Raw genomic sequence first — 27,632 nt, 5'->3', positions numbered from 1 at the left:
TGCAAAATTGTTGTCTTTTGTCAAAAATCTCAATTCAAGCACCCACACATGTTGACTGGGACAGCATTGAGTGTGTTTCTAAAATCTGACTTCAAAGCTCCAAGAGCACCACCCACCCCCTCTCCAACCATCCTGTCAAATGTCCTTGCTCTCATTTTCTTAAACAGCATGCACCCACTAAAGGAAAGGCCCTCGGGGCATTATCATACAAACTAAACACTTGAGTTCTCACGCTGGTGCAGCGTTTGACTTGTCTGCCACTTCCAGCCGCTTCATTGTACAACAGACAAATAGGATAAAGAGGGCAGAGGAAGCTTGGTCTGTAGCCAAACAAACTATCTCTCCTACAGAGCTGTGTAAGAAGAGGATCCCAGCAGGGAAGAGCTACAATTGCAGTCAGAGGTGTGAAAGTGGGAATAGAAAGGCAGGATGACCATATGTGTCTTGTACTGGCACTTGTCATTAAAGACACGTCCCTGGTGGACAAGATATGGAAAAAAGTTTCAAATTTTCTAGTACTTGTTTCTAGTATTTGTTTAGTTTGGTGTCTAAATAAAGTGATGCAGGTGATATATTAGCAACAACCTTCACACCATCTCTGACGTAAATTTTGCCTAAGTCTAGGTGACTGGAGACATTAGGTGGAATTGGTCAACCTTATACATGTCCATGTAAGTACTACAACTCAAACAGGTTTTGAAATTAGTGCTATATATATTGTTTCTCAAAATAAAAGACCCCATTGTGAGACCCTCAAAACAGATTTCATTTGACTCCTAGCACTTTCTAGCAACTTTGGCTAATGTTGGGCAGACATGATCAACATGAGGAAGAGCTACAGGTCCTTTAACAAACCCTCTTTCTGGTCAATGCCAAACAGTTTTTGACCCTGTTCTGTCCTCTCAAGAATCCATCTTAGCTGTGTCTTACTGTTTAGTCATTGTTGATATAGCAGCAGCAGAAATCTTACCTTCTTGCTGGGCAGCAGCATGGCAGCAGAGCAGGAGGAGATGCAGGGCAAAAAAACACCTGAGGAGAGACACTGGTCAAATATGTTGCACTAAAGCTTTGACTCAAAATTAAGTGTAAAATTAAATAAAATTGTAGTGAAATTATAAATCTGCACATGCAGTATTAATATCAGCAGTTTTAGTTAATTTTGTATAAAAATCTGTACAAAGACGAGTGCGTCCAATCTGAGCTCCAAATGAATGTTAATTCTGTCTTTCTATGTAAGAAATGTGTTGCGGTGGTGTTTGAGTTGCCTTACCCTCGAAACATTTCAGCCAGTAAGTGAATCAAAGTCCAGGTTTTGAAGTGCTCTTAGTACATTTGTGGGATGAAAACAGCAAACTCTGAGCTCTCTGTGCCTCACTGTGCAGACCTGAAGTCACACTGCTGATTCCAGTCTTTCTCCCTCGGTCTCTCTCTCTCACTCTCCCTCCCTCAGCACAAAGGCGCTCTCAGTTTAGTTGAGTGACTCTCAGACCCACGAAGAAATCTGACTCCCTAGGAGTTAAAAAAAAAAACTCCCCACTCAGTCATTTTGAGTGGAATATCTGCCTGAGTCTGTTTCCTTTAGTTATTAAGTCTATCTACATTCATAGCTGTCATTTAAGTTAAATATATATTTAGAGCAGAAATGAAATTCCAAATAACACAAATAATAATTGAAATAATAAATGAATAATGACTCTACAGCCAACTGCATAGTTGGATTAACTTGTTAGGTCCTAACATGTGACATGTGACAACATTAAAGAGCTTGTTCGTCAAAAGACAAACAGAACAATATGAACAGAAACTGGTGACAATTACATGCAAAATAAACACCATTGTTTGGAGGAAAATCATGAAAAAGAAAAAAAAAACAGGAAAGTAGGATAAACATGAGTAAAATAAATCGAAAGCAAAACGTGACAACGACATATACAGACGTAAATGGTTGAAAATTATCAGAAAAGACACATGACAACAAAAAATAAACAGAATTACCAAAGTAAGATGCAAAATCATTGTACAACAATTACCTAAAAGAAACAAATACTAAAAAATACTTAATGTCCTCATTTTAGGTCATTTTTATCTTTTTTATTCATTTACCATTATGATGTAGGAACTAAGAATCATTTTGATTTTATTTGTTTTGTTCTTTCTACGTAAATGGTACATTTTCCTTCATAAGGCAAAAACAAAAGTGTAACAGACTTATTTTTATGAAGCCTTCTGAACATATGACAAACTGTTCTGATGGAACATCCTGGTACTTTTAGAGTCTGCATCCATGCAAATAAAACATGCTGAGATAATTTGGAGATAAATGAAGATTTGGTTGGACCAAAGTCAGGAGGGCACATGGAAATAGAAATGTGCAGTCTATGTTGAGTCAAAAACATCCAGTGCTGATGTTAGGGGCTGCACTCTCACAAGGACCTGCCAAACACCATCACATCATCTTAATGGATCTGCGTTTCACATGGTAACACTGGATGGACATGTGAAACATCTCTCTTCCTGTACCAGCAGCACATTTTTCCAGGGAAAACTGTACAGCATATACAAACAAATGTATTTACATTGTCATTACTGTCTTGATGTAATTAGGCTGTGACAAAACAAAGTTATGAACTTAGCGTCTTAGAATAAGAGTCAATATAAGCCCGGTCACCCTGGTGTGTTTGTGGGCAGCAGCTCTAGTAGTTTATACAGTGGCTCTCCAATCAGAGACACTGTACAGCAGGTCAGGAGACTCATGAGTCTCATGTTGATGATGTCATAGCTAGAGGTCTCTGAAGACAGGTCATGGGAGGTCTTCTGTCAGGTGGCCCACTGCTTAATGTGCATAGCTGCAGTGTCCACAGTTTAATTTCTGGCCAGAGGATCTTTGTTGCACCTCATCCCTTCTCATTTTCCACCCGTTTCTGTCAACTAAAGGCAAAATTTAGCAAAAATATATATTTTTTTAAATATCCTAACATTTGCACTTTAAAAGTTTACCTTTCTGAGGTGTGTGTGTCTCATGTATAGTTATTTTTGGGACATCTCTCACGCAGGATCACCACTGTCTGGTGGACTTCTGTGCCACTTTTGTTTTTATATGGCAAAACTCGAATGATAAAACCTCCTACATTTAGAAAAAAGAGGTGAATCCATGTGAACCCCTCATTTTCCCTGCTTGTTTTTCATGAGTTCTGTGACTTTTTATATATGCCACTGGTCATTGTGCTTTTTTATGTGGATCCTGGCCAGAAGACAAAAGTATCTTAAAGGAAACAATAAAGTGCCAAATTAGATTAACTGTTCTGAGCCTGAGCACAAGCCTGTCTTTTAAACTGAAAACTGAGTGAGGATTACAGACAGCAGAGTTGTGAACACACCATGAGACTGGCTAAGTTCTTCTTATTGTTGTTGTTCTCTGCGTGCTGACCCAGCTAACTGTTCTGCGGGACAAACAGGACACCATTTATCCAGGGCCAAGTTTCCCTAACAGCTTCTTACTGCAGACCTAAGATAGGCTTTGTTCCTTTGTGAGCCAAGAGACAATGATGATTTTGGGATTCATTTGGGTTTTTGGAAACTGAGCCTGGGCCATTTATGTAAGAGATGATGACAGTTCAGCTTGGCTCCCATCTGGGTCATACAGGAAGAGATGACATTTGACATAAATATCTAACTTTCTGGGTTTATGTTGCAACATCAAATGTTTTATTTTAAACAAGGGAATAACACAGTGAAGCAGATTTAGATCCATGTAACCACTTACTAAACATAAAAAGACACCTCCATCGATGTTTGAGTTTATGTGTCCACTTGGATGTTTTCAGCTTTTTTTTCTTCCAACACTGTGATTAATTTAATTACGAAACTAAATTTTATTGCGTAAGTATTGGAGAATAATTTTTCTAAATTAACTGCTTTGTCAACAATCCTCATACAGACACTAAAGCCATTAAAGTGACTCCACCAATATTTATTCCGTCTACCTGGTATATTTTAATAACCAAGTACAGTCACGTGCAGAAGTAAGTACCCCCCTCTTTTAATGCTGTTTTTGCGAAAAGCATAAAAATCATTAGATCATAGCAGGGTTTCACTATTGGGCAAATACAACCTCAGAAGAACAAAATTAAACTTTTTTACAGGGCCAATAGTTATTTATCAAAAAATGAAGTCAGAAAGAAAAAAAAAAACGTGGACAACACTAAGTACTGCCCATAAGTTGATATCTTGTAGATCAACATTTAGCTGCAACAACTGAAGTTATCATTTTCTGTATGACTATCAGTCTCTCATGTCACTGTGGAATAATTTTGGCCCATTCTTCTTTAAAACATTGCTTCAGGTCAATTACTTTTATTTATTTTGGGGGGCATTTGGTTATGCACATCTATCTTAAGCCCCTTTCAGACATCCACTGACATTTTCCAGACTTTCTCTGGGGTGGGTGTTCGTGTGACACAAACCCCCGAGTCTGTTGGCCCTGACATTACCCAAAATTTACCCAGCCAGCTCCCTAGTTCAAAGTCCAGATTATCTCCACCCGACCTCATTTGTGAATAGAGGAGGTAATACTCCGGAGGATTCATCATTAGTGAGTGGGCGTGTTGACGTCCATTTCCTGCGACTGCAGCGAAACCAGGCAAATATTCTCTTTTCATCTTTTTCATATACTGTTTTCCATTCTTCGGTTATTGCTGTGGATATGTCTAAATACATTTACTATTGATATCAACGTAACAAAGGCAAACATTATTGGTGCGTGGGTAGTCACGTCCACTATCTCTCATGTGCTGGAATCAAAACACTGTCACTTCCGCAGCTTTGTTTTTGCATCATGTTCTGCTCCTTACTCTAAGTGCCCAAGCACCAACCCTTGCCCAGTTCTCACACGGACTATCTCTCGATGATGGCTACTTATCTGGGTGAGACTATTTGAATGTTTTCTAGTTACCAAGAAAATCCAGAAGTTCTATGAAAGTAGCAATACAGTCTGTGCCTTTATAACGGCCCATAGAATTGTTACATACATGTTACAGACCTCAGCATCTCACCTATATAACACTGTGACCTATTTATGTCTTTATGGGATTTGTTACAATTTAGGTTACATGGTAATCCTGTATTCTAATACTTTTGTTCATATTGAGCTTATTTTTACGTTTTCCAAACCAAAGTAGAGCAATTACTCAGATCTAGTCATGTGTATATAGTCCATTTACATGGACATAAAAACATATGAAACAACACAGTTCACACTCTGATAATCATGAGCACAGCGTTACAGACTGATTAATTCCAGAGTTCAAGACTTTATTTTGTTAAAGAGACTTTCTGTTTGATCAATAATACATGACACATTATAGATACATGTATGTGTTGTAGAAAAAATAGTGATATTCAAAATTTCCAGTACATAGTCTCCACATTGCTTGTTTCTCCTTGTCAGTGCACATAGACTTGTTATGAAAGAAGCTCACATATGAGCCTTAAAAAGGTTTTATCCAAATACAACAAAAATAGCATATTGTCCAGGTGATCTATTTATCAAAATCAATACTGCCACATTTGCCCTTATACTTGTGATAGCAAAATCAATGATTCAGGTTTATTGTTTAACTAGTCCCATCATTCTAAAGACAGTACGTACTATATATCCCTATAAAACCGTTCTGGCACTGAAATAAATAAAAGCATTGTCAGCTACAGTAGAGGGGCAGCAGTGGTTCAGTTGGTAGAGTGGCCAACTATCAGGATAGGTGGTTTGTGCCCCGACTCCCTTTGTTCACATGTGCCATGTCCCACTTCTCCAAAATGTCCCTTAGCAAGCCGCTGCCCCCCCAAACTGCCAAGTGGTGAGGTTGAAATGCTAAAAACTACAACACATTAGTGTTGTTTTGATGAGCAAGTCCCCAATGAAGTAGTAAAAACAGTGAAATGACCTGTTTTATATGGGGAAAGTACAGTATGTAATGCTGCAGGCAGACTTCTCTGTCCTTGTCCTTGACCATGGTCCCCCAAAAACCTTCAGCTGCAATATTGTATCTTCTAGACAGTGCGAGAATAGTGTACTGTGTGTACCTTCTTCTCAGACACCATTGTTCATTTCCCAGCCTGAAGCAATCCTTTGTCATTTCCCTGCTGCTCCCCTGCTGACAGAGGTTCCCCTCTGTCCAACCACATTTTCTTCCAAACAATGAGGAACATCTAGGTACTAGGAGTAGATGGTAATGACCTCCCGACCCCCTCCACGAACCAACAAGACACGATCCAAGCCTTCCATCAGAACCTCTAAAAACTCCATGTCTGAGAGGCACATTGTGGTTAAGGACAAACAACACACAGGAGCATTTTTTTTGCATTGAGAATTTTGACTTTATATTTTGCAAATAATATTAGGTACTTCTGCTGGGGCCACATTTCCAAAAGCAGGCTTTTTACTTGTAAGTATTTCTGCTGTGTTGGACTGCTACTTAAATTGATTTGTTTTGTTTGTTTGCTCATTTTGAATATGTTTTAAAATAAACTTTGGACAAGGGCATGTTTACCACTGTGTTTGCACCATAACTTTGTTTGTAAGTGGAGGAGCTCTGGAAAAGCAGATTGACCATGATTACAAACTCTATAGTGTTAGCAACGAGATGACATAATCTGAACTGAAGATTTTTCCAAGTGATGTCTTTTGGAGCCATTTTTAGAAGCAGAGTTATATTTCAATGTATGGTCAAAGGGAAGTTTAAAGGCATTTATTTACATGTAATACCCAAACTAGAACCAAAAGAAGCAAATTCAAAATCAGTGAACGTGTCCTTTAAGACTGCAAGCACGGAGAAACAGTTATTTTTCTATTTGCACTCGTGAGGCTAAGCTAGGCTAAGCGTGTTGGGTGGAGTTTCCTATTAAGCACACAGACATAAGGATTATTTTCATTCTACCTTAGAACATATATAAGCAGTATATGCAAAAATATCTTTAATTTGCCAATTAATTGACTTTTATTGACTAATTAAAAGAAAAAGATACAGTTCTCATCCCCTTTCTTGTTCTTCGGTGGGCCAGGCATGTTGAGCAAGACCAGATGTGAGTTACGAGATTTCTTGACAACCGCCTCATTGAGCCTCACTGCTGTATGCATCCTCCGCACATTGGACTGGTTGCTACAATAAACCAAAGACGGTAATAACAGCAGCACAAAAGCTGAGGTGAACAATTTCCCACCATGTCTTGCAAAGTTAGAGATCAACTTGTTAGTTTGAGTATATTATTAGGGTATATTAATATTATATTAAATCAGCAGCAGTCTGCAGAGTGACCAGTGTGAGTGGTTAGGAATCTGCAAATGCAGAGAGAACATGCAGTTTTCATATGACGGCAGCATCAACACTCAAAAAAACTGGTGAGCCACTTTCATGCAAGCACAACAAACATGCACAGTACTGTAGAAAGTTCATGCACATGCGAGCAAAATGGCGATAGATAGTGACTTACAGATTCTCCCATTCACTAGAGGAAGAGCAAAAAACATTCGGCCATTTAGATGATTCCATTGTCTGAATTACGTTTAGATTGCAGTGGCTGTGCGCTGAAAATGTAGCACTCAAAACAGTTTTAACAAATTACATTACAAATATGCAGGCAAAGGGGAAAGCTATCGCTTAATGCAAAAGGTTATTACAATTTACATGCTGAAATACATACGATGCAGCAATTAAGTAGGTTTTATGCCACAGCCTCTTGATCGTTGCCAAAACTACAAATCTACGACAGATTGTACTTACGGTTTCATGTTAAACATGTCTTTAACTGCCATGCCTTCTCTCTGTTTGGTCCTCTCGTTGAGCAGTTTGTCTTTAGTCCAGGTCATGTGGACACGATCTGGTGTGGTGGCTCCAGCTTTGTCATTCATCGTAGAATGGGAGGCCGTGTTGCGGTCGTGAATCAACTGGGCCTAACAAAGGACCGGTAAGATGACAAAAAGACAGTTTAGTTTTCAGCATCTCAACCCTTTCTCAATCATACCAGGAACATAATTATAATAATACAGATGCAACGAGAGCAATGGTGTTGAAAGGACATGCAAGTTGGAAAAGAACACAGACCCTCACACATTGTCTTCGTAGGCTCCTAGGTGAACAGCATGGTTACACCATGCTCATGGAAATGAGCACCACTAAAAAGAAACCCTGGTGTGTTCAAGTAAACGACCTCAGCTTCATTCTGATGTAAATGTTTGTGTTTATGATAAAATTATAAAAAAGATTCATGTAAACTATTTGCACATGTGCAACAGTGTTGTTCAGATTTTAGCCACTGTACGGTTAAGTGCCAGTTAAAACTAATGCTAACTATTGCTGTACTTTTTACACTAAGGCATTACCTAATATGTCATTTCTGCTGCACTATTGTTTACAGATTTTAACTGCAGCTCCTAACTGTTTTTTTGTCATTGGAACCCACTTCACTAATAGATTTTAAACACATTAGAAAAATGTTGCAAATTAACATTTGTATCCATCTTATCTTTGCTAAGACCAGTCTTAAGCTTTGTCTACTTGCAGTATGCAGCAGATTTTCTCTTGGAAAACTGCAGGAACGATACTTTAAATTTCTGACAGAGTGAGCATGCAGTAATGGATAAAAATTGTCATAAATATATCAGCAAGCAGATTGGATATAACTGGACTAAAGCCCATGTGGACCTCAACTACTGAGATTCTGGTACACAAAATGCAGTATGCAAGTATTTGTCCTCCTTTAGTGGCAGCTTTTAGTCTCTGGGTCTACAGTACAGTGAATGAAGAAAAGACTGAAAAGTCATGAACCAGTGCTAAATCAAGAGGAAATCAGTGCCAAGCTAAGTAAGGCCAAGTTCAGCTTCAGTTGACAGCACCATCTAAAGTAGAGCACTTGTTATGAATGGCTGATGACCAAGTATGGCAAGGTAAATGGACAGAGTGGTGGCACCACAACTGGCTACAACAAGCTGTTTGTTTGGCTACCTCATCCTTTGGTATGCACAGGGTGTTGTGGGAAGGGACATCGACGCCTGATGACTTCTTCCTCTTTATGGAGCCACGTGATACATCTGAGATGCTCTGAATCTGAACAAGTTGCCCAATCACAAGGTTCAGGGTAGGAGTTCAAAGGTCAACAACAGTGAGTGGAGGATACTGTGTTGTATGTCTGTAGTCAAAAAAACCCCCAAAACATGTCGATACAAATGTTTTATTATGTGATCACGTGTGTGTTTCTGTACCTCTCTCTCCCTCTCAGTGCGAGACAGCTGCATCTGCTTAAGCATTTGAGATCTCTGCTCCATTACCAGCGTTTTCTCATATGTGAAGGCTGAAATGTCACTGTCATGCTAGAAGGGGAGACAGAATATTTGTAAGTTCAGCATAAATCATTAAGATATTGTCATATGATTTATTAACACAGTGAACAAGAACTCTTCCAGTGTCGAAATAAGACTCAGGTTACAACCTGGATCATCATAATCGAAGTAGGTTGGAAAAATATTGCTTAAAAACAATAACTGTCTAAAAACAATATTGTTTGAATAATTGAAAACAGTCTTACCATCTCCACCACCTCGACCACTGCATCCAAGCGTAGCTGATAGAGAAACATTTGGAGATCTTTCTTCATCTGGATGGAGTTGTCATCCATCTGAGCCACTGTGAAGATTCGCATTTTGCACTTCTTCCATACCTACAGCAATAAAAGATGTATCATCGAATCCGACCTGAAGCACTTTAATGAGTATGAAGGAAAATTGGCAGCCTATATATAAAAACTGCACGACTCAAGGTGACGTTTTAGTAGAATATACTGTACAGTATATTGACCCCTTATAATATAGCATAAACAGAAGTCTGTTTACACAACAGTTCACAAAGTGTGAATGGTGCTTAGGTTAGAATCAACACACATGCACATCTATCCAGCACCATATACAAAATTACATATCCCAATGACATTTCCAGGAAAGCTGCATTTCTGAATCATGTTTATACATGGCTTTCGCTCTGCATGTTAGAGTTTTAACTTACATTTGTGGATGTAAAGACAAACTGTGTTCACTGTTTTCAGGTGTTACTGAGCCTATGCAGTGATTTACACTAGAGAATCAGAAGTATTTTTAATGCAGTGCTCCCTGAGGTCCCTTGCCTACATAGATTTCTTTAGAATTCTCTGAATCTTTGATGATGTTATGCGCTAAATTTTGACATTCCCGAATTCTTAGAAATTTCACATTAATTAGTAAATTGTTAACCACATAGTCACAGACTGATGAGCGCAAATACAAAAAAAAATAAACAAATTAACAAATGCATTTCGAATGATTTGCAAATCATTGCATTATCTTTCTCATAATAGGGTTTAGAATGTAATATTTGTATTAATATATGGCTGACTGTAGCTTAGTTGGTAAGGCAGTCTTCCATGGACTAAAAGGCAAGTGGTTCAATTTCTCCTAGCTGCATGTTGAAGTGTCCTTGGGCAAGAAAGAGTCATATTAACACCTTTGCAAAACAGCTGCAATCATTGGCATGTGAGTGTGTGTGTTAATGATAACATAATAAAAATGGACATTAAGGGTTAAGTTAAGTTAAGTTTTATTTCAATGTAAGGGGATGCAAACTTAACCCTACACCTAACAGAATAATTGCACATTCAGCCATTACAAACGTTTTTATCATTGGAAATAACAAAAACACGTAAAGGGTGTATAAAAAGGGTTAAAGAAATGGTTATATGTATGAATATAGTGAGAAACCTTTTGTCTTAACTTAGAAAATATTTTTAGAAAGGAGTTGACCTTTTAAATATAAAATGTCAATGGTTTATCATTTTATCATATTCGGGCAAAGTGGCCATAATTAATGTATGTATTCCTGTATTATGGCCACGAATACGTTTTGTGAGGTCACGGTGCCCTTTGCATAAAATTCTAATTCATTTAAGTTCAGTCATGGGTCCAAGTGAGCATTTGTGCTAATTTGGAAGAAATTGCCAAGGCATTCCTGAGATATCTTATTGACAGTAATGGGAAGGTCAAACTAACTGAAATCATAATGGTTTCACCGAAGGTTATTAACTGGTAGAGACATAAATAGAAAAAAGTCACAGCAACACACATACCTTGTGTTGACTTAGTAAAAATGGCAGCAGCATGAGTAGCCCACCATCATGTACAATCCACCACACATCAATAGTTCCCTCTGACAGACGCTCCTGGTTACTGGGGAAGTGGTCAATGTTCTTTGCAATCAGTAGAGCCTGATGTGCTGCTGTCGTCTCCCTCACTGTCTCTAAAGAGAGAGATCACGGCGAACTTTAATCTGCCAATCTTTTCTTTAGGGAAAGCTGTACATTATAAAGAGCAATAAATGTTGGTTTACAGTCACTACTTTATGATTTATTTCTCTCAAGCCATGCCAAAAAAGGTTGCAATAAAAATATAAGAAATAGGGTACATAAAAACATTTATATAATTAACAGATTTAAATTATTAATTACTTATTATTATTAATTAATTATTCCTAATTATTCCACAATTAACTCAACGAAGAAAATATAATTTTATTTTGTCATACACATCATTTGAGATGCTACTGTGTAGTTTACCTATGAAATTCCTCCTTGCAGATAAGTCCTGGGCTTGTTTCCAACCTGTTGGCCAGGCCATCAGAACAGTATTGTGTTTCATTCCTCCCAGTCCTGCTGATTGAATGAGCAAAGAGAAACCATCTCGCAGGCTGGATGACACCACCACGTGGGAAAAACCTTTGGTTCGCTCTGCAGCCATAGCAGCTTTCAAGTTCTGCAAGAAGCAAATGTGCCATCATTTAAACTGTGTTTTGTTTGTCCTTTCGGCTTATCCTGTGAGTTCAGGGTCGCCACAGCGGATCGTTTTGTTCGCATGAGGATTTGGCACAGTTTTTACGCCGGATGCCCTACCTGACCCAAACTGGGCTTTGGACTGGCACTGCACGGCTTGGGATGGGGATGGGGTGTTAGGGGTTCAGTGTCTTCCCAAAGGGAATCATTAAAACAGTATTATCTAGTTATACTGTGTTGTTATAATAGCTAGTACTTTTTCATTTTTTATTGTTTTACTCATTACTTTATGAAATTGTGCTTTTGTAAATTTATAAATTATGTTATTTATAAGATGTGTTCTGTTTAATAGAAAATAGCATCTAACAATGTACATATATATGCCCACAAATACATATATATACACACACACACACACACACACATATATATATATATATATATATATATATATATATACACACACACACACACACACACACACTTGTGGTAAACTGTACTATGTATTAAATGTACTTAATACATAATGGATTATGGAGCTCTTAGGACTTCATAATATAACAATAACAGATGCCAAATGTATATTGCACACTTGCCTCTAGACTTAATCTGTACTTACTTGTAAACAACCTAATGAGGAAATAACACACAACTGGCCATGGGAGATCAGAGCAAACCATCCTAACCACTAAAATCAGTGGATGTATGAAAATGGTTGTACTTAAACCTTTTTTATATGTACTGTTCTTAAATTAACGCTGACACTTTACGCACATCTTGGTTGTTTCATTTTAATTTCAATTTCAATGTGGCAATGCATAGAGCCAAAATGATTCAAATCCTTATGGACCTGCTTGCACATGTCTTTGCAACAATAAACCCAGGAGAATCCTGGAGAAGACTAAATGAATGAGTTTACCTGCTCTCCAGTCTTGGCCTCGTTCCACCGCATCATGTAGGTTCCTTCAAGCACTGAGGAGACGATGGTCAGTCCCCTCCCTGCTTTGAGCTGTGAGGTGAAGGACAGGAGACGGGGGTGTTTCACCACCAGGCTTGAGTCCAGCTTACACAACACCAATACCTGAGGCCTGAAGAGCGATAATAGTAGAATTCAATGAAAAACAAACCCCTGGACTACCGCATTGTGCTTATATGGCAGTCAAGTTTATGTGCATGTTATTACATGCCACAGCACACATTCAATACATACTTACCTCCAGTTTTTGGTGTGTGGTGGTGCATCCTCCAGCCGAATAAGAGCATAACGTGCTGCATTCAAGGACAGACCTCGGATACCATCCCCCCATTCCTTCATTGCCCTGCAACCAAAAGATCCAATCACTAATGTTTGCTTCTTTTTTCATAAAGCTATGAATTGAATATTTAAATATGTTATTTAGATTTCATCTATCAGCAAAAATCAGATTTCTAAATCAAAAATGTTGGTATTTTTGATGGATACTACCAGTAATGAAGAGTTTAAAGCAGTTTTGAAGTGACTCACCCTCTGTATTCAATGTACTTGTAGATACATCCGGCTATCACCATAGCAACAAGGGCATAGTACCAGGAGGAGATAAACATGAGGGAGACACATAGACTCATTCCTATAAAGGAGAGGGTCCTATAGGATACAGATGCACATGCACATTTTTGATCATTTTCTGACCGGAATACATGAGTGTAGAATACACAGTTTAGTTGGAATCTCACCAGTGGTAGAACTTGAAGCGAGGTCTCCAGTTGGGAGTACGGAGCAAAGTCTGAACAGCACAAGCCAGGTTGACAAACAGATAGCACATAAGGAAGAACCTGGGTAAATGCATCAATGGGAAATATAAGTAAAGACAAAAACTAATTAGAGAACCCACAATTTTCTCTGAAATCAGTTAAATATAAATATAGTTAGAAATATACAACTTAAAATGGCCAGAGACAAATTTCTTAGAAAAGGTCATTAACTGGATTATAGTGATTATTCAAACTGTCTGTGTGTTTCTTGTAATTAACTTCACACGTCATTCTTCATTCTTCTAATGGATCATTCCGCCTATGTTAAAGCGAGACAAGCAGTCACTCTGCCTTTTGCTACCATTGTCTGCAGCACACCAAGCAGGGATACGAGACAGGAAAGGAGAGTAGCATTTTTGATGTCCCTGTGACTAGAGCTGAAAATATTAAGAAGTTCAGGTCTATGGGACTGTAGCTAACCTCCTGGTGGCAGGTGCATAAGCTCACTGAGAGCCACAGACATTGCTTGTTTGCAGTGATTTCCTCTAAAGTTTGTGTAACAAAAAAGTAGGTCAAGGCTTCAGCTATTTTGGTCTGTGACATTTTTCATTTGTTGTATTGTTAAAAATATTTAAATTCCAAAACAAAGTGTAATAGTATTTATTTTATTTTTCTTCTTTCCTTGTGAAAGGGTACCAACAATTTTGTCCACTGCTGTGAGTTTTTACCCTTTCAAGGTGGAGAACTGTAAAACCTCTTTCAGACATGCACTGGAATTCCAACATCCTGCTTTTGTCAGGAGGTAGCGTTTGTGTGAATGCAAATGTTAGTGAAATGCTGCCGACATTATGTGGACTCGTGTGCAAACTGATGCGCATGGAAATCAAGTGGATTTTTACACGTGAGGATGATTTTTGCTTGGGTGAAAACCACTGTGTGTTACATGTCTAAAATGCCACTCCGGACAATGTCTAAGGCTGAATTCTCCTAACATTGTCTGCAATTCATACATGAAACAGGTTTAAAAAGTAGTGTAGCCAGGGTTTTCTGAATTTTGTACAGTATTAAATCACGTACATGGAGAGGATGGGGGCCACAGCATCCAGGGACGCGATGAGGATTCCTATCTCACAGATCCCAACTGTCAGCAACAGACCCCAGGTTGGCTCCCCATTAGCCTTCCCATGACCAAAGACCTGACAAAGAAAGATGCAGAGGAAGGCCTGATGCAGTGTGGAACTTAATGTTACAAACCAGAAGACATGCATGTTGCATTGTGGACTCTAAATTCCCCTGTAGGTGTAAATGTGACTGTGAATGGTTGTCTGTCTGTTTATGACTCGGTTTTGGCCCTGAGATAGACTGGAGACCTGTCCAGGGTGTACCCGACCTCTCCTCGTGACCCTGAACAGAATAAGCGAGTACAAACAATGGATGGCTGGATGAATGAATCAGAGTAACAATGCCAGACAAACAAGTAACCTGAAGACATCACTTTGAGCTCTAGTGTTCCAAGATTCAGCAAACTCTATTGGCTGTTTTCTGAATCATTCCCCTGATGAATACCAACTGCTGGATGTGCATTTGTATACCTGTTCTGCTTATATTGTAGGAAACCTTAATTGGCAAACATGTTAAAGATTAAAAACCTGATATTGTTATTAGCATCTAGTCCTGCAGTTAGAAATCAGCAAATTAATTTATCAGAAATATCAATAACAGCCCAAAGTTGCCAATTATATTTCAGCATAATATCTATGTACTGTGCATAGAGAAAAGTTGGTCTTGATTTAATACAATAAAATATTATATTAATAAAATATTAAAAAACTGTCTCTCTAATTGTTATAGTAAACTGCTGTAGCTCTGATTAGGTCTGCAGCTGTAGCTATAGCAATTCTGAGAGTTGCCATTCTTGTTTGGTACAATTAACTTCATTACTTTATGTTCCGTTGTTTTTTATGCTTATGTGTCTACATTTAGTTTGGTTTGATAAAAAAGTTTTGTCTGACAAATTAATTGGATTAATTGGTTGCCACCTCAGCCACCAGTACTGTTGCTGTATGAACTTGTAATCATAAACCTTTGGAGCATGTTCACAACCTTACTAAAAGTTAATTTAGAGTCAGAAACTTCAAACCTCCAGTTTGAATGACTGTTCAGGTGATGCAATGCAGGGGTAATCAGGGTGAACCTTTGTGAGTGTGTTATGAGTTAGAAAATTGTAATTTTATTAACAATTGTTATATTACTTTTAAAGCTTAAGATAACAATATTTTTGCATTTTTTTTTAATCTTCAAGTTATAAATTCTTGAAATCAGTTCAAATACTCATTTTAAGTAAGTCTGTCTTAAATAATTGGGTTTCCATTGCCTGTAATAAGAAAAAAGTGCTAAAAATTTGGCTTTTTAAATTCTTTTATTTTAAGAGAAATTCCTGCACTTGTAGCCCTGCCCAAAGAGGGCAGGGCTACAAGTGCAATGTCATGGCCCTAAAATCGGAAGTTTTTATCACTCACGTGTAAGAATGGAATGATGCCATCCCGAGCGATAGCCTGCAACAGCCGGGGGGCACCAGTGAGACTCTGCAGCCCAGCCCCACAACAGGAGAAAAAGGAGCCAATCACAATCAACCATGGTGATGGCCAGGCCAGAGCACCAATGACTGGGGTCTTCTTTATTGAGTAACCAAACCTAAAGCAAAGCCAAACAAAAGAGAATACAGGTTTAGGTCGGGTGGCAGTCAGCCTCAACTGGTTGAGGTGAGTGCAAAGTGGAATGGGGGAAAGAAAAGTCTGCACAGTATTTTAAGAAGTCCAATAACTGAACAATGAAAAACATATATTTCAAATTTCAATTTAATTCACATTTTATGTACTCATATCCTATCCTGTAATACAGGGCTTCACTACAATGTACAAGATTTGAAAATGTAAATAAAACTGTTGAAACTGTTGCTGATATCAAATTATAAATGAGATTTGCAAATCATTGCATTCTGCCTTTATTTACGTTTCACACATCCTCTCAACCTTTTGGGAGTTGGGGTTGTACAATGAGTATAACTCATTTACTTGTCACTTACTTGTCTCTCAGTACTACACCTTCAATACATGCTCCAAATAAGACCACACAGGAGATGTCTGATCATAAAGTTAAGATAAAAATGCTTGCACGGTGTAGTTTCTTTTCCAGTAGCAACCTAATTACAACACCAATAAATCAAGAAAAAACCTGGAGATCAATTGTTGTTGCTCTTAATTGTCCCACTAAACATGTTTGTATGTAAGCACTCAGATATTGGTATTACTGTATATATTTAAAATGGGCTGAACACTAACATACAAAAACAGAAATGCAAATTCAAAGAAACTCAAGAGGATACAGATTAAAGATGTGGTGACAATAGCCATTATGGTTCCTATTGGGATCGACCTCTGGGCATCTCTGAGATCACCAGATCTGTTAGAACCAGCCATTATACCTAAAATACACACACACACACACAGGTTTAACAGCTGCAGTCATTTACACCACACCTGTTTGGTCTTTGACAGAAGTGACGTAATGTCTCATTTACCTGTGACAGATGGGAAGTATATTCCCACCAACAGAGTGAAACAGGTGGTGATGTCATTGAAGACATATTGTCTATTGATGTCCTTAGATGAGTCCTTCTCAACCTGGGCTGGTTCTGAAGGCAGGTTTTCCTTCTCTATCAACTTGTCAGCTTCACCATAGTTGCTCCACAGGTTTTCTAACAGAAAAACCAACAGAGAATGCATCATCAGCTTGATAAACTTGTACATCCTCAGCCATTTCTCACAGATATTATTATTATCATCATTACTATTAGTAGTAGTAGGAGTATTTTGGCTCAGAATCCTTCTCACCTTGGATAACTCCGCTCAGAAGCCCAGGTATTGCCCGCATTTCTGTCAGATTGTTTAAAGTGAAGTATTCATCGCAAGTTGCGTTGAGATATTCACTGTCACAGAAGAGGGACCAGAGCTTGGTGGGCACAGTGATATTTTTCACAACCTCTAGCTTTGCACATGTTTCAAATTTTTCATTCTTCAAAGAGCGGTTGCCCAAAAGACAGACACTGCAGGGAGAGAAAACAGTGATCATGAATGCATATGAAAGCAATAAAGCTTTTAAATTCATAATGTCATTCCTTCTGGAATGTGACTGGGAACATTACTTTTAGCATGACAATACTCCTAAAAGTATAATTCTTTACTTCAGAAACTGTCTTACAAAAAGAATTAAAGATGTGAATTCCAGAATTTAAGTCACACTTTTTATTTTATTTTTATAATTTAAGTCACACTTAAATTCTCACTTTTGCCTGTAAAAGCCAATATCTTCTAAAATATGTAATGTACATATATTTTAATAAAAAGACTTAGAAATAAATATAAATTTTCACTGCAACCTTTCTAAAATTTTAAAGTTGATCGTGGGCAAAGACTGTGAAAGTGAAGAGCAAAAGTTTAATTCAACAATTTTATTCATGGTCATCCAAACCAGACACTTAAATCAGACACAGTGGGCCTAAAAGGACAATTAACTGAGAGAACCTGACAATTTAACAGTTATTTGCTGTTAGTAACTCACTTAAAATTAGGTGGTTCAATGGCCGCCTTGATGACTCCTGCATAAGTTGCCATGATTGAAAGAATCACACAAGACAGAAACACCAGAGCCAGTTTATTCACATACCTGCAAAGATAAAATAACCAACTGTGAGTCTGTGTGCTTATGATGTGGGAGTGTGTGCTTTGTGTGTGTATGTGGATACTTACTTTACCCCTACAAACACTACCAGTGCCATAAGGAGCAGGCAGCATGTGCCATAGACGCGCATGTTGTTAGACATTGGTTTACCTTCACTTTCTGCAAACATTGCTGCTGATGGAGCGATGTATGTCTGGCAGGGTGAGGTGGAGAAAGCCAAAAGAGATTGAAGTTGTTAGGTTGCAGCAGGAGCAACTACAATCTGATGTCTTAAATAGCAGAATGAGAACATACCAGCCAAATTTCTATGGTGCCCAGTATGTACATGGATCCAGCGAAAGTTGTTCCCAAGTAGAAACAGAGACCAACTGCTCCTCCAAACTCTGGTCCCAAAGATCTGGATATCATGTAGTAGGAGCCACCAGCTTTAGAAAAATTAATTTTAAGTTTTATTCTTTGCTATATTAAAATTTGTTCTGTAAATGTTTTGCAACACTATTTATTTGACATTGTGCATAATTTATTAACAATTTTATTTTATTTTTTTAAATCAAGGTTCTTGGACAAAAATGTACAGTTAGTACTAACTAAAAGGAAACTCAGACTGGTTTTAATTACAATAGCTAGAGTTTAACCTAGGGAATCTTTTAGCAAACCATCAGCTGATCTGCATAAAGGTTCCGAGTAATAATTTTATTTTAACTTACTACATAGTTTAAAATTAAAAAAATAAAATAAAAAAATAATTAAATAAATGTTTGTGGTATTTTGCAGTCAGTCAGAGAGAGTCTCTCAGGGAATATTGTAAATCATGAATTCAGGCTAACTTGGGCTTGTGAACTTCACAAGCAGCCTCTTGTATTTAATTGAAAATATTGACAGGACATAGAGAATCTTCATCTTTGTTTTGCTATATTAGAAAAAAACTATTTATGTAAGGAAAGCTTTTTTAAGAAAATGCTGGACTGTAAAATACAACATTGCTATAACCAAACTTTGTTTAATATTCATTCACCACAGAAATGCTGCCTAAGACTAAAAATAAGGGTATGTCTAAAAAGTATTTGACAATTGCAGTGCCTTTCTCTCATGAAATCACTATAATATACAAGGATCTTAAAATATGGTCTCTAAGTAAAACACTGAAAAAGGGAATTTTAAGAAGTTAAAAAACTGTCTATTAACTGTCAACAAGTGTAAGCACTATCAGAGTCCACAATCTGTATGTTAGATAAGAGACCCTGCTGCTTCAAATTTTACATAATTGTATTAAAACAACTGTGCTCTGGTCAGCGCAATACGCACCCAGCATAGTATGAGTGACTTTGCTGAACAAAAACGGAAAATTTCACAAAAACATATGGTAACAACCCATTTGAAAAAATAAAAAATTATATATACACATTTTAACGTTGCTAGGAGAGATGGAGATGGCAGAAGGTAGTTTCCAGCATCGCTGCGTCTAGTGTTGAGATAATTGCTGCAGCAGCTGAGCAATAATTGGGTTGGTGGTAGAGCCAGTTGGTAGAATGCTTGCTGTATTAACGTGCACGCATTATTTCAGGGTGTGGTTGTGAAAATTGAAGTAAAGGTTTCGGTGGGTTCGCTTAGCTGCTGACACCAACTAACTGAAAATTACAGACGCTAACTTAAAGCTCCAGTCGGAATGACAGTTTGGGTAGTTTGTTCTAGGTTTTCTATGAGTTAGGTATACATTTTGGCTTCTCCTCCTGGTTTTCAGGCCTTTAATGGTCTTTCAGTGGTTAGATATTAATGCTAGTTTTAAGAATTCTAACCTAGAAGCATTTGCTTATCCTAGTGGCAGATTATTTTGCTCATATACAATATAGTATAAAAGTATTTTTGAATTATTGCATTATTTACAATCATATGTGAACTCAGCTAATGACATTAATTATTGAATTAAGTCAGCAAACTCAGTCTAATTACTGAAACAAGATTGGAGGCATAGTTTAGAGCTTCTGACGGAAAATGTTCTGTGGACTGGTGAAACAACGGTTGAATTGTTCAGGGGGAACCTGCAGCACTATTTGTGGTTTAAAAAGGGCAGCACATACCAACATGAAAAAAGATGGTATGGTGGAGGGAGCATCATGATTTAGGACTTTGTTGCCTCAAGGCCTGGACAGATTCATTGTTGGGACAATAAATTCCCATGTTTATCGATGGATTCTACAGGATAATGTCAGAGTGGCTGACCACCAGCTGAAACTCAGTTGATGTTGATGCAGCAGAACAATGACCCACAAGAATGACTTCAAGGAAAATCTGCCTTTTGGAGTGGCCGCATTACAGCTCTCTTTTTAATAAAAACACAAAGATTATAATTGTTCAGTCGGACATTGTTCACGACATTGTATTTGTCTATACTTGTGGCTCAGATGAAGATCAGACCCCATCTATTCAACAGTTCTTACAGAAATCCATTCCAAATTTTACATAAATTTTAAATGCTACTGTGGGGCATGTGTTGTGCAGGATGTAGAGTGGGTGTCCACCAATCCCACAGTTGTTGGTTCAATCCCCGGCTCCTCCGGTCAAATGTCTAAGTGTCCTTGAACAAGACACTGAATACCAAGTTAGTGGAAGGCTCCCCCATCAATGTGTGTGTGTGTGTGATTGTGAGTGCGAATGGGTAATTGAGAAGCACTGTATAGTGCTTTGAGTACCAATAGGTAGAAAAGTGCTACTGAAGTAACTACATTAAATTGTCTGCAATTTAATGTATTTACAGAACATTTCGGGGTTTCTACGGGTTTTAACAAGTCAAGACAAGATATTAATAAGGCTCTTCATAAGCATGACTTATTTTGCTGCTAACTTTCCACTATTGCTTGTGCCAAATGCTTGCACAAAGGGCATTTGTTTGGATTGTTCTCTACAATTCTGTAACACATAACTTTGGCGTGATATAAATAAAACTTAAGTGAACAGTTGGGCCTTAAAACTTAAAACTAGGCTTTTCAAATTAGGTACTTCTCAGTGGTGAATGAAAATAATACACAGTATCTCTAATAAATCAAATAAGAAAAATTACTTCATTCTAATTGGCTTTTTTTAAACATATAATTACAGTATAAACAGTGATAGTGGTTATAAATTATTACCATATTGTTCTGTTGTGTATTTATTATAGGTTTATTGTTACCCCCCGGTAACAATAAAGTGCCATCAATCTAACTACCTACATACCTATCTAATAAACACAGTTTACAACATGTAACATTTCGTTATGTACCTGGGACAACTCCATTTGTTGCTATGGCACTCATTGATATAGCTGTAAGCAGGGTCTGCAAAGAAGAATGAGAATCAAAGTTATATTTGATCTTAAATAAAAGAGAGATGAAAAATATACTGGTTGATTTTTATATGCAAGAAGCACCGTTTCAGAGGATATATTTTCATGCAGCTTGCTCAAAATAATAGAAAAGTTTGACACTTCAAAACTTAAGAAGAAGTTGAGAAAGAGACTAATTACACAAAATAAAATATAATATTAATGTTACATTGTTTTGAAAGATTCCCATATTAGCGCTTTTATTAGTACAGTAACAAGTGGCTCGCTTTGTCCCAAACATTTTGAACGAACTGTCAAACAGTACAAAAAAATTTTGAATGTAGGTGTACAGCTCTACAGTACATGAAACTGTGAAATGATTCAGGGACTTGATGCAGAGGTGTATATTTGGATATTAAAGAATAGGAGAATCTGTCTAGGTTAAATATTTCACTTACCAAACTGCAGCAATTAGTATCCTCCGTTACTAAACTGTGTAATTTAACAGAAAGCTGATGTAAAACAGCAGTAAACGTGTCACTGTCCAAATGTTTAAGGAATAAATGTAGATATCACAGATGATAGATAGTTTATATGCATTTTAGAAAAAAATCCCAACTTTACAGAAAATGGGGTCTGTGCTTTCTGAAATTTAATCTAAATTTTCTTTCTGAAATAATTTTTACTTGCTGCTGCTAGTTACTCCAATATAACCTACAGAGAAACAAATATGATAATAAAAGAAGAAATTATCCAGTTCGGCCATTCTGCTCTATCAGCTATTGCCTTGCAAGTCCACAGAGCGCACGTTTTAGAGTTTGGATCATGTTCCCTCACAAATACAAAAGATAAGCATTACATTTTTTTAGAACTGAAATTGTTTATCCTTAAAGAACAACCCACTCCCTTTAAGCAAACTTGTTTTGAAGGATTTGGCATTTAATCCTTATTTCAGTGGCTTTATTAGGAGTTAGATGGTTAGAACTAACTCTTATCCTATCATATCCTCAACACAGTCTTGCATAAAACAATCTAAATGATCTTGAAATAATTAAAAATAAAACCAAATTAGGCTATGAATCATCAACACAATGCCTAAACAGCTTTTTTCTCAGCATCAGAGCCTGACCTGGGTGTGTATATACTGTAAAAGGGTGTTGTGTGCATGTGTTGGGATTGTTCACATCACATGAGTGGTGAGCATTTAAGTTCAAACTTTTTAAACAGTCAGCTCTCTGTCTGGCCATGACGTACAAATGGGGTTGTAAATAAGACACAAATTTTCTGCTTGTTTCAAAACTTTTGCCTGAACTCAGCTGTGGAGGTTAATGTAGTCATTAAACAATACACCATAAATCTACAGTAGCGTGTGCTGATTGCCATGTCGTAAATCTCAAACCTCAAACATGCCACACTTGTCACTGTCATAAAGTCAGTAGACCTCCAGTATTTGCTGAATGAGTTACTCACACAGATGCAGCACATGGAAACAATGGCGAAGGACCCCAGAATTCCTGCCGTGCCAACAATCCAGGTGAGACGAAGGAAGAGTATTACACCAAGGATGTTCTGCATGCAGGGCAGGTAAACTCCAATGAAGGTTCCCATTTGCGGGACCTGGGATTGGAAAAAGAAAATACACATATGGACAAAATTAAAAGTCAACTAATAAAAATTAAAGCAAAGGCTTCCAGTGAAAATCCAAAATGTCAGTTAGGTGTCTTGAATATCTTCTTTGTTATTGCTTTATGAGCCAAGTGTTTTGCTCCATATCAACTACGCACCACACATTTTCCCTTTACTGAATAGGTGGGCACAGCTACTGATATGAAGCACTGGCACGGGAAAGACGACATGCACCAAATGTCCCAGATTAGATTCGAACCCAGCGTCAAAGTTTGCATGAAACCAATGTCGAATATCTGGATTGAGGGTTAAAATAAAAATCCAGCTTGTTTGGACCTTTATGCATATGAAAGGTTCATAGCATTAGAAATCTCTCTTAAAATAAATACTTGCCTGCTGTCGTCAGGAGTAGTAGTTAAGAGATCACACTTTTCCGATTTTAAAGATGGAGGACAGAATCCAAAATACTTGTTTTGAGCGAAACATTATTCAAATAACCACGAAACAGGCGTAGGTGAAGAAATCGAATAGGTATGCTCCAAAGTTTAAAAAGTCTTTCTTTGTTACTGTGCGTCCTGTGCAGTTCAGTGTGGAATCACTGGGGAACTGAAATGAGGAAATTTTGTACCAAAATGGCCGTAGCGTTGGAAAAAAAAACAACTTGATTCAATCATCTCTGCCTGCTGAAGCTTCACATGCTCATGCTATTAGAGAACATCTATAAAGTCAGTATAGCCAGAAAAAAGATAGCATAACAACTTAAAACGCTTTAAATGTACATCCAGTAAGAGATTGTGGGTAATGCTCTACATTAACACGGACTTATAGAAAAACCTGAATCTTTATTGAAGAAAATGTTGCGTTTTTGTGTGGTAAATGTGGTATATTACTTATTATTATTTTAAACAAATGCAAGTAAAAGTGTAACTTTCTTATAGTTTAGACACATGCAGCAGTTAAAGTTGTAACAAGTTTGCTACCATGAAAAATATATTTTACTTTCACTTTACAAGCTGCAGCATTTACTGTTCTACATACTATATACTATAGTGGGCAGCTTTTAGCAAGTTAAGTAACATAACTAAATGTCTCACAACTTATTCTGTCAGAATTTCTTGAGAGGAGCTGCTGGCGTTTAACATTCATGAGGCTTTTGGCACTTGATTCCTTCGGTTTCATTTATGTTGATGAAATGAAAGAAATCCAAAATGATAAGACAAACCAACAAAATGCTCAAATAGACGCTAAAAGGTGTTTCGTGTCAAGTTCTACCAATAAAACATAAAGACATCATCTGACATTCATTAATTTAAGTTATTTTTAAAAGCACTATGAATACCATAGGGAAATTGTTCAGGGCCTCTGAACACCAAATGTGCTACTGGAGGGGTTTAATGAATTGTTCAAAGACATTTTAAAATGGCATTTTCTAATAAAATAACAACAAAATACCATTTAATTTCATCAGGACATGTTAATATTTGCAGAAAATCTTTAAAAGTCACTTTGACACATTTGAATATTTGTCTGGTTTCAAAAGCTTAAGAAGAATGTTTTGGAAAAAATCAAAACACACTAAAAATGCAACAGACATCAACTTAACACAGGTACAGCAGGTGGGGTAAAGGAGGTCTGTGGTCAGTATCAAGGCGTTAAAATCCTATAACAGCCTTGTCAACTTCAGTATTCTTAGTATGCATCACACTGTGTAACACATGCAGTTTACACCTTCTAATACCAAAAACCAAAATGCAGCCTACATACCATTTTTTGTGTTGCAAATACTTTGTGCTGTCCAGTTTCCACTGCATGCAGTAGTCTGCCTAAATGTGGCAAAGTGCCTGACGTTGATTTCCAAATCTCCCACATTTTCTCTGTTTTGTTACTCTTGTCTTTTTCTTCTTATCTAAGTTTTTCTCCAACTCACACTCTCTGAATGATCTGACTGTTTTAGTCCCAAGCCTCCGTCTTTGCACTCTTAAAGAAAAAACACAGCTACTATTCAGGGGGCGGGTTTTAATAAAACATCTTCAGTGCTTCTGCACAGAACCACAGACTAAGATTCTGCTGACTTTTAGATTCAGGGTGTTCATTGTGAGTGAGACTACAGAGGGCTGGTGCATCCTCACTGATTTTACCCATATACGTAAATCTTTAGCATGTACATATAAGAGGGCAGGCCACCTTAATGGGGTGGGGGTTTCATGTCCTCAGCATTTCAAAAATCCTGCCTTATGCCACAGGCTAGCTGACGGAATGAATATTTCAACAGATGCTGGTAATTCAGATTTTGTCATTCCCATTATGTAAATTGTAGTCTACAAGGCTTGAAAATAAACTTAAAATCATGTGAAAATCTTGTAAGGAAACCAACTTAAACCAACAGCTTGGCTCATATTGACCAGACTATTGCAGGCTGTTGTATTTACCATGTATTTTTCTAAGCTGATGACAAAAAGAAACCAGGTCTTTTTGGCTATTTTCTTGGACTCTAGATAGCGTAGTGGTTCTAGAATAGACAGGGGACTGCAAAAAGCACTCTCTAACATTTTTGGGAGCTACGCTAATTACATTTGCTTTCAGAGAGTTAGGTGGTTAAGCTTAATACCAATATTAAATAGTTCTAAATGGTCTGCACTCATATGGTGCTTTTCTACTTTATTGGTACCAAAAGTGCTCTACACCACTTCATTTTTCACACATTCACACACACACACATGCAACAATCACACACACACACACAACAATCACACACACACCCACACACAAACCCTAGGACTGGTTAACATTGAGCTGAAACCATCAGTTAGTTTAGCTTGCCTAAACCTACCCGCTCATTTAAAGCTCACATGTTAACAAAGAAGAGGGTCACTGCCCCCAGCTAAGAAAAAGCCAAGCAACCTTGTGTGTCTTTTTAAACCTATCTGACATGCTCAACCTAACTGACAGCAGGTGTGGCAGGAACTACCTCCACTTTCTGGCTCCACCTGGTGCTCAAACACAACCATCCCACATAAGAGAGCCAGTTCATGGATCTTTAGGGCTGAAGGGAAATTCAGTGGCCAAGCCGGACCCTTGTGTTTATAGCTTGTGAGCAGCATGAAGGGGACTAGTGACTAGGAGAGGGTCTCTGTTATGTTGGTCTGTTGTATGTGTGGAAGTGCATGGATTATGGGAGACTAAGGGCCATAAAGCAATTACAGTGTTGTCATAGCCTTTGTGGCTAATTAAAAAAAAATGGAAATAAATTGTCAAACATAAATTGAAATCCATAGGGCCATAAAATACTATATTGTGCAAAGAACTTAACAGTGTTTTTCCACTAAAGACTTTTCATAATGGGAATACTAATGCCTTGACATATATTATGGTATTGTGTGCTTAAGAGGCTAAAGGACCAGTACGGAAAAGTCTAAATTGTTCTTGAACCCCTTCTTGTAGCTAGCAGATCACTGTATGTCTTTTGTACTACAAGCGCCAACCCTTAGTTCATAATAAATCTCATAACATAAAAGACTTTAACAAAATGGCACATCTCTTACTCACAAACAGTCCATTCTTAAATATGTTTATGAGGTTCTTTATCTTGAGGTTCTTGTGATTTTATTGCCAAAGACCAAAGTCTACAGTAAAGTCTTACTAGACTGCAAAACTGAAAAGCAGATATTCTTTTTGCAACAGCTCATACTATACCTAAAATCAGAAGCTCATAAATAGCCATTAACTATAAGATATTTATTTTCTTATTTCCTAAAATGGGATTGGATTAATTTTATAGGAACTAGACTAGAGCTCAAATCAAATAGAGCAATTTTTAGAGTGCTTGTCAGCTCAAAGACAATGTAACCAAAATGTAAAAGAACCACCTCAAATCTTTAAATCTGTTTTAAGTGTGTGAAAGGTCAGGCTTTGAACTACCTAGCAAAATTGTGTATGCCAAGGAGAAAAATGACAGCACATGCCCTCTTTCTTCTTGGAAATGAAAACTGGCTATTCCTACTAATAACATAGGTAAATACTAAAATTCCCACTGGCTCAAAGAACAAAATCTTTACCATGACAGTGACTTTTCTGACTCCATCTGCATATTCGGCCTCCTCATGCTCACGAACACCCTGGGTCAGGTTGGTGTAGTTGGCCAGCTTGTTGAGAAAGGATGATACCATCGGGTTACTGTCCATTTCCTCCTGCAGAGAGGAAGAAAATATGACCAAGCTAATTTAGCTGTGCTTTTATGTTACATTATCTGCATAATGTATTGTATCTACTGAGTTAGCAAATTAAACTATAATTATAAGTTATTCACACTGTAACACAATGATAGATTATAATCTTCCTTTATATAAAGGATATACAATACATTAATTGGTTAAGTGGACGATACAGTATAAAA

At 37.5% G+C, this 27,632-nt stretch overlaps 2 protein-coding genes across 10 annotated transcripts in view; both read right to left on the bottom strand.

Annotated features, from left to right (window-relative positions):
* col15a1b (collagen, type XV, alpha 1b) overlaps window positions 1–1,452 on the bottom strand; it is a 41,911-nt gene extending 40,459 nt beyond the window's left edge. The window contains exons 1-2 of the mRNA XM_067528934.1: window positions 1,271–1,452; window positions 971–1,029 (exon numbers count right to left, since the gene is read on the bottom strand). Of these exons, the coding sequence (XP_067385035.1) occupies window positions 971–1,029; window positions 1,271–1,281 (70 nt within the window). The 5' untranslated portion in view covers window positions 1,282–1,452. The remainder of the gene's footprint in view (window positions 1–970; window positions 1,030–1,270) is intronic.
* A 3,827-nt stretch (window positions 1,453–5,279) lies between these two features.
* The window catches only part of LOC137098457 (solute carrier family 12 member 7-like), a 33,103-nt gene continuing 10,750 nt past the window's right edge, over window positions 5,280–27,632 (bottom strand). For 4 of the 9 annotated variants that reach the window (XM_067474694.1, XM_067474695.1, XM_067474697.1 and 1 more), the window contains exons 4-28: window positions 27,295–27,426; window positions 23,084–23,230; window positions 21,572–21,626; window positions 18,607–18,737; window positions 18,381–18,505; window positions 18,193–18,297; window positions 17,466–17,677; window positions 17,153–17,329; window positions 16,958–17,056; window positions 16,658–16,715; window positions 16,092–16,266; window positions 14,650–14,768; window positions 13,555–13,653; window positions 13,346–13,465; window positions 13,056–13,160; window positions 12,761–12,929; window positions 11,629–11,824; window positions 11,143–11,312; window positions 9,577–9,708; window positions 9,254–9,361; window positions 8,997–9,098; window positions 7,776–7,945; window positions 7,486–7,500; window positions 7,021–7,154; window positions 5,281–6,303 (exon numbers count right to left, since the gene is read on the bottom strand). In XM_067474694.1, coding sequence (XP_067330795.1) covers window positions 6,212–6,303; window positions 7,021–7,154; window positions 7,486–7,500; window positions 7,776–7,945; window positions 8,997–9,098; window positions 9,254–9,361; window positions 9,577–9,708; window positions 11,143–11,312; window positions 11,629–11,824; window positions 12,761–12,929; window positions 13,056–13,160; window positions 13,346–13,465; window positions 13,555–13,653; window positions 14,650–14,768; window positions 16,092–16,266; window positions 16,658–16,715; window positions 16,958–17,056; window positions 17,153–17,329; window positions 17,466–17,677; window positions 18,193–18,297; window positions 18,381–18,505; window positions 18,607–18,737; window positions 21,572–21,626; window positions 23,084–23,230; window positions 27,295–27,426 — 3,147 coding nt within the window. In that variant the 3' untranslated portion in view covers window positions 5,281–6,211. Of the gene's footprint in view, window positions 6,304–7,020; window positions 7,155–7,485; window positions 7,501–7,775; window positions 7,946–8,996; window positions 9,099–9,253; window positions 9,362–9,576; window positions 9,709–11,142; window positions 11,313–11,628; window positions 11,825–12,760; window positions 12,930–13,055; window positions 13,161–13,345; window positions 13,466–13,554; window positions 13,654–14,649; window positions 14,769–16,091; window positions 16,267–16,657; window positions 16,716–16,957; window positions 17,057–17,152; window positions 17,330–17,465; window positions 17,678–18,192; window positions 18,298–18,380; window positions 18,506–18,606; window positions 18,738–21,571; window positions 21,627–23,083; window positions 23,231–27,294; window positions 27,427–27,632 lie in introns of all 9 variants that reach the window. The other 5 variants (XM_067474699.1, XM_067474702.1, XM_067474700.1 and 2 more) reach the window with 5 other exon arrangements.

The sequence above is a fragment of the Channa argus genome, chromosome 14 (genome assembly GCF_033026475.1).
Source record: "Channa argus isolate prfri chromosome 14, Channa argus male v1.0, whole genome shotgun sequence".
Classification (NCBI taxonomy): Eukaryota; Metazoa; Chordata; class Actinopteri; order Anabantiformes; family Channidae; genus Channa; species Channa argus.
Note: the sequence above shows the minus strand (reverse complement) of the source record. Positions and strands in the feature narration are given on the sequence as shown.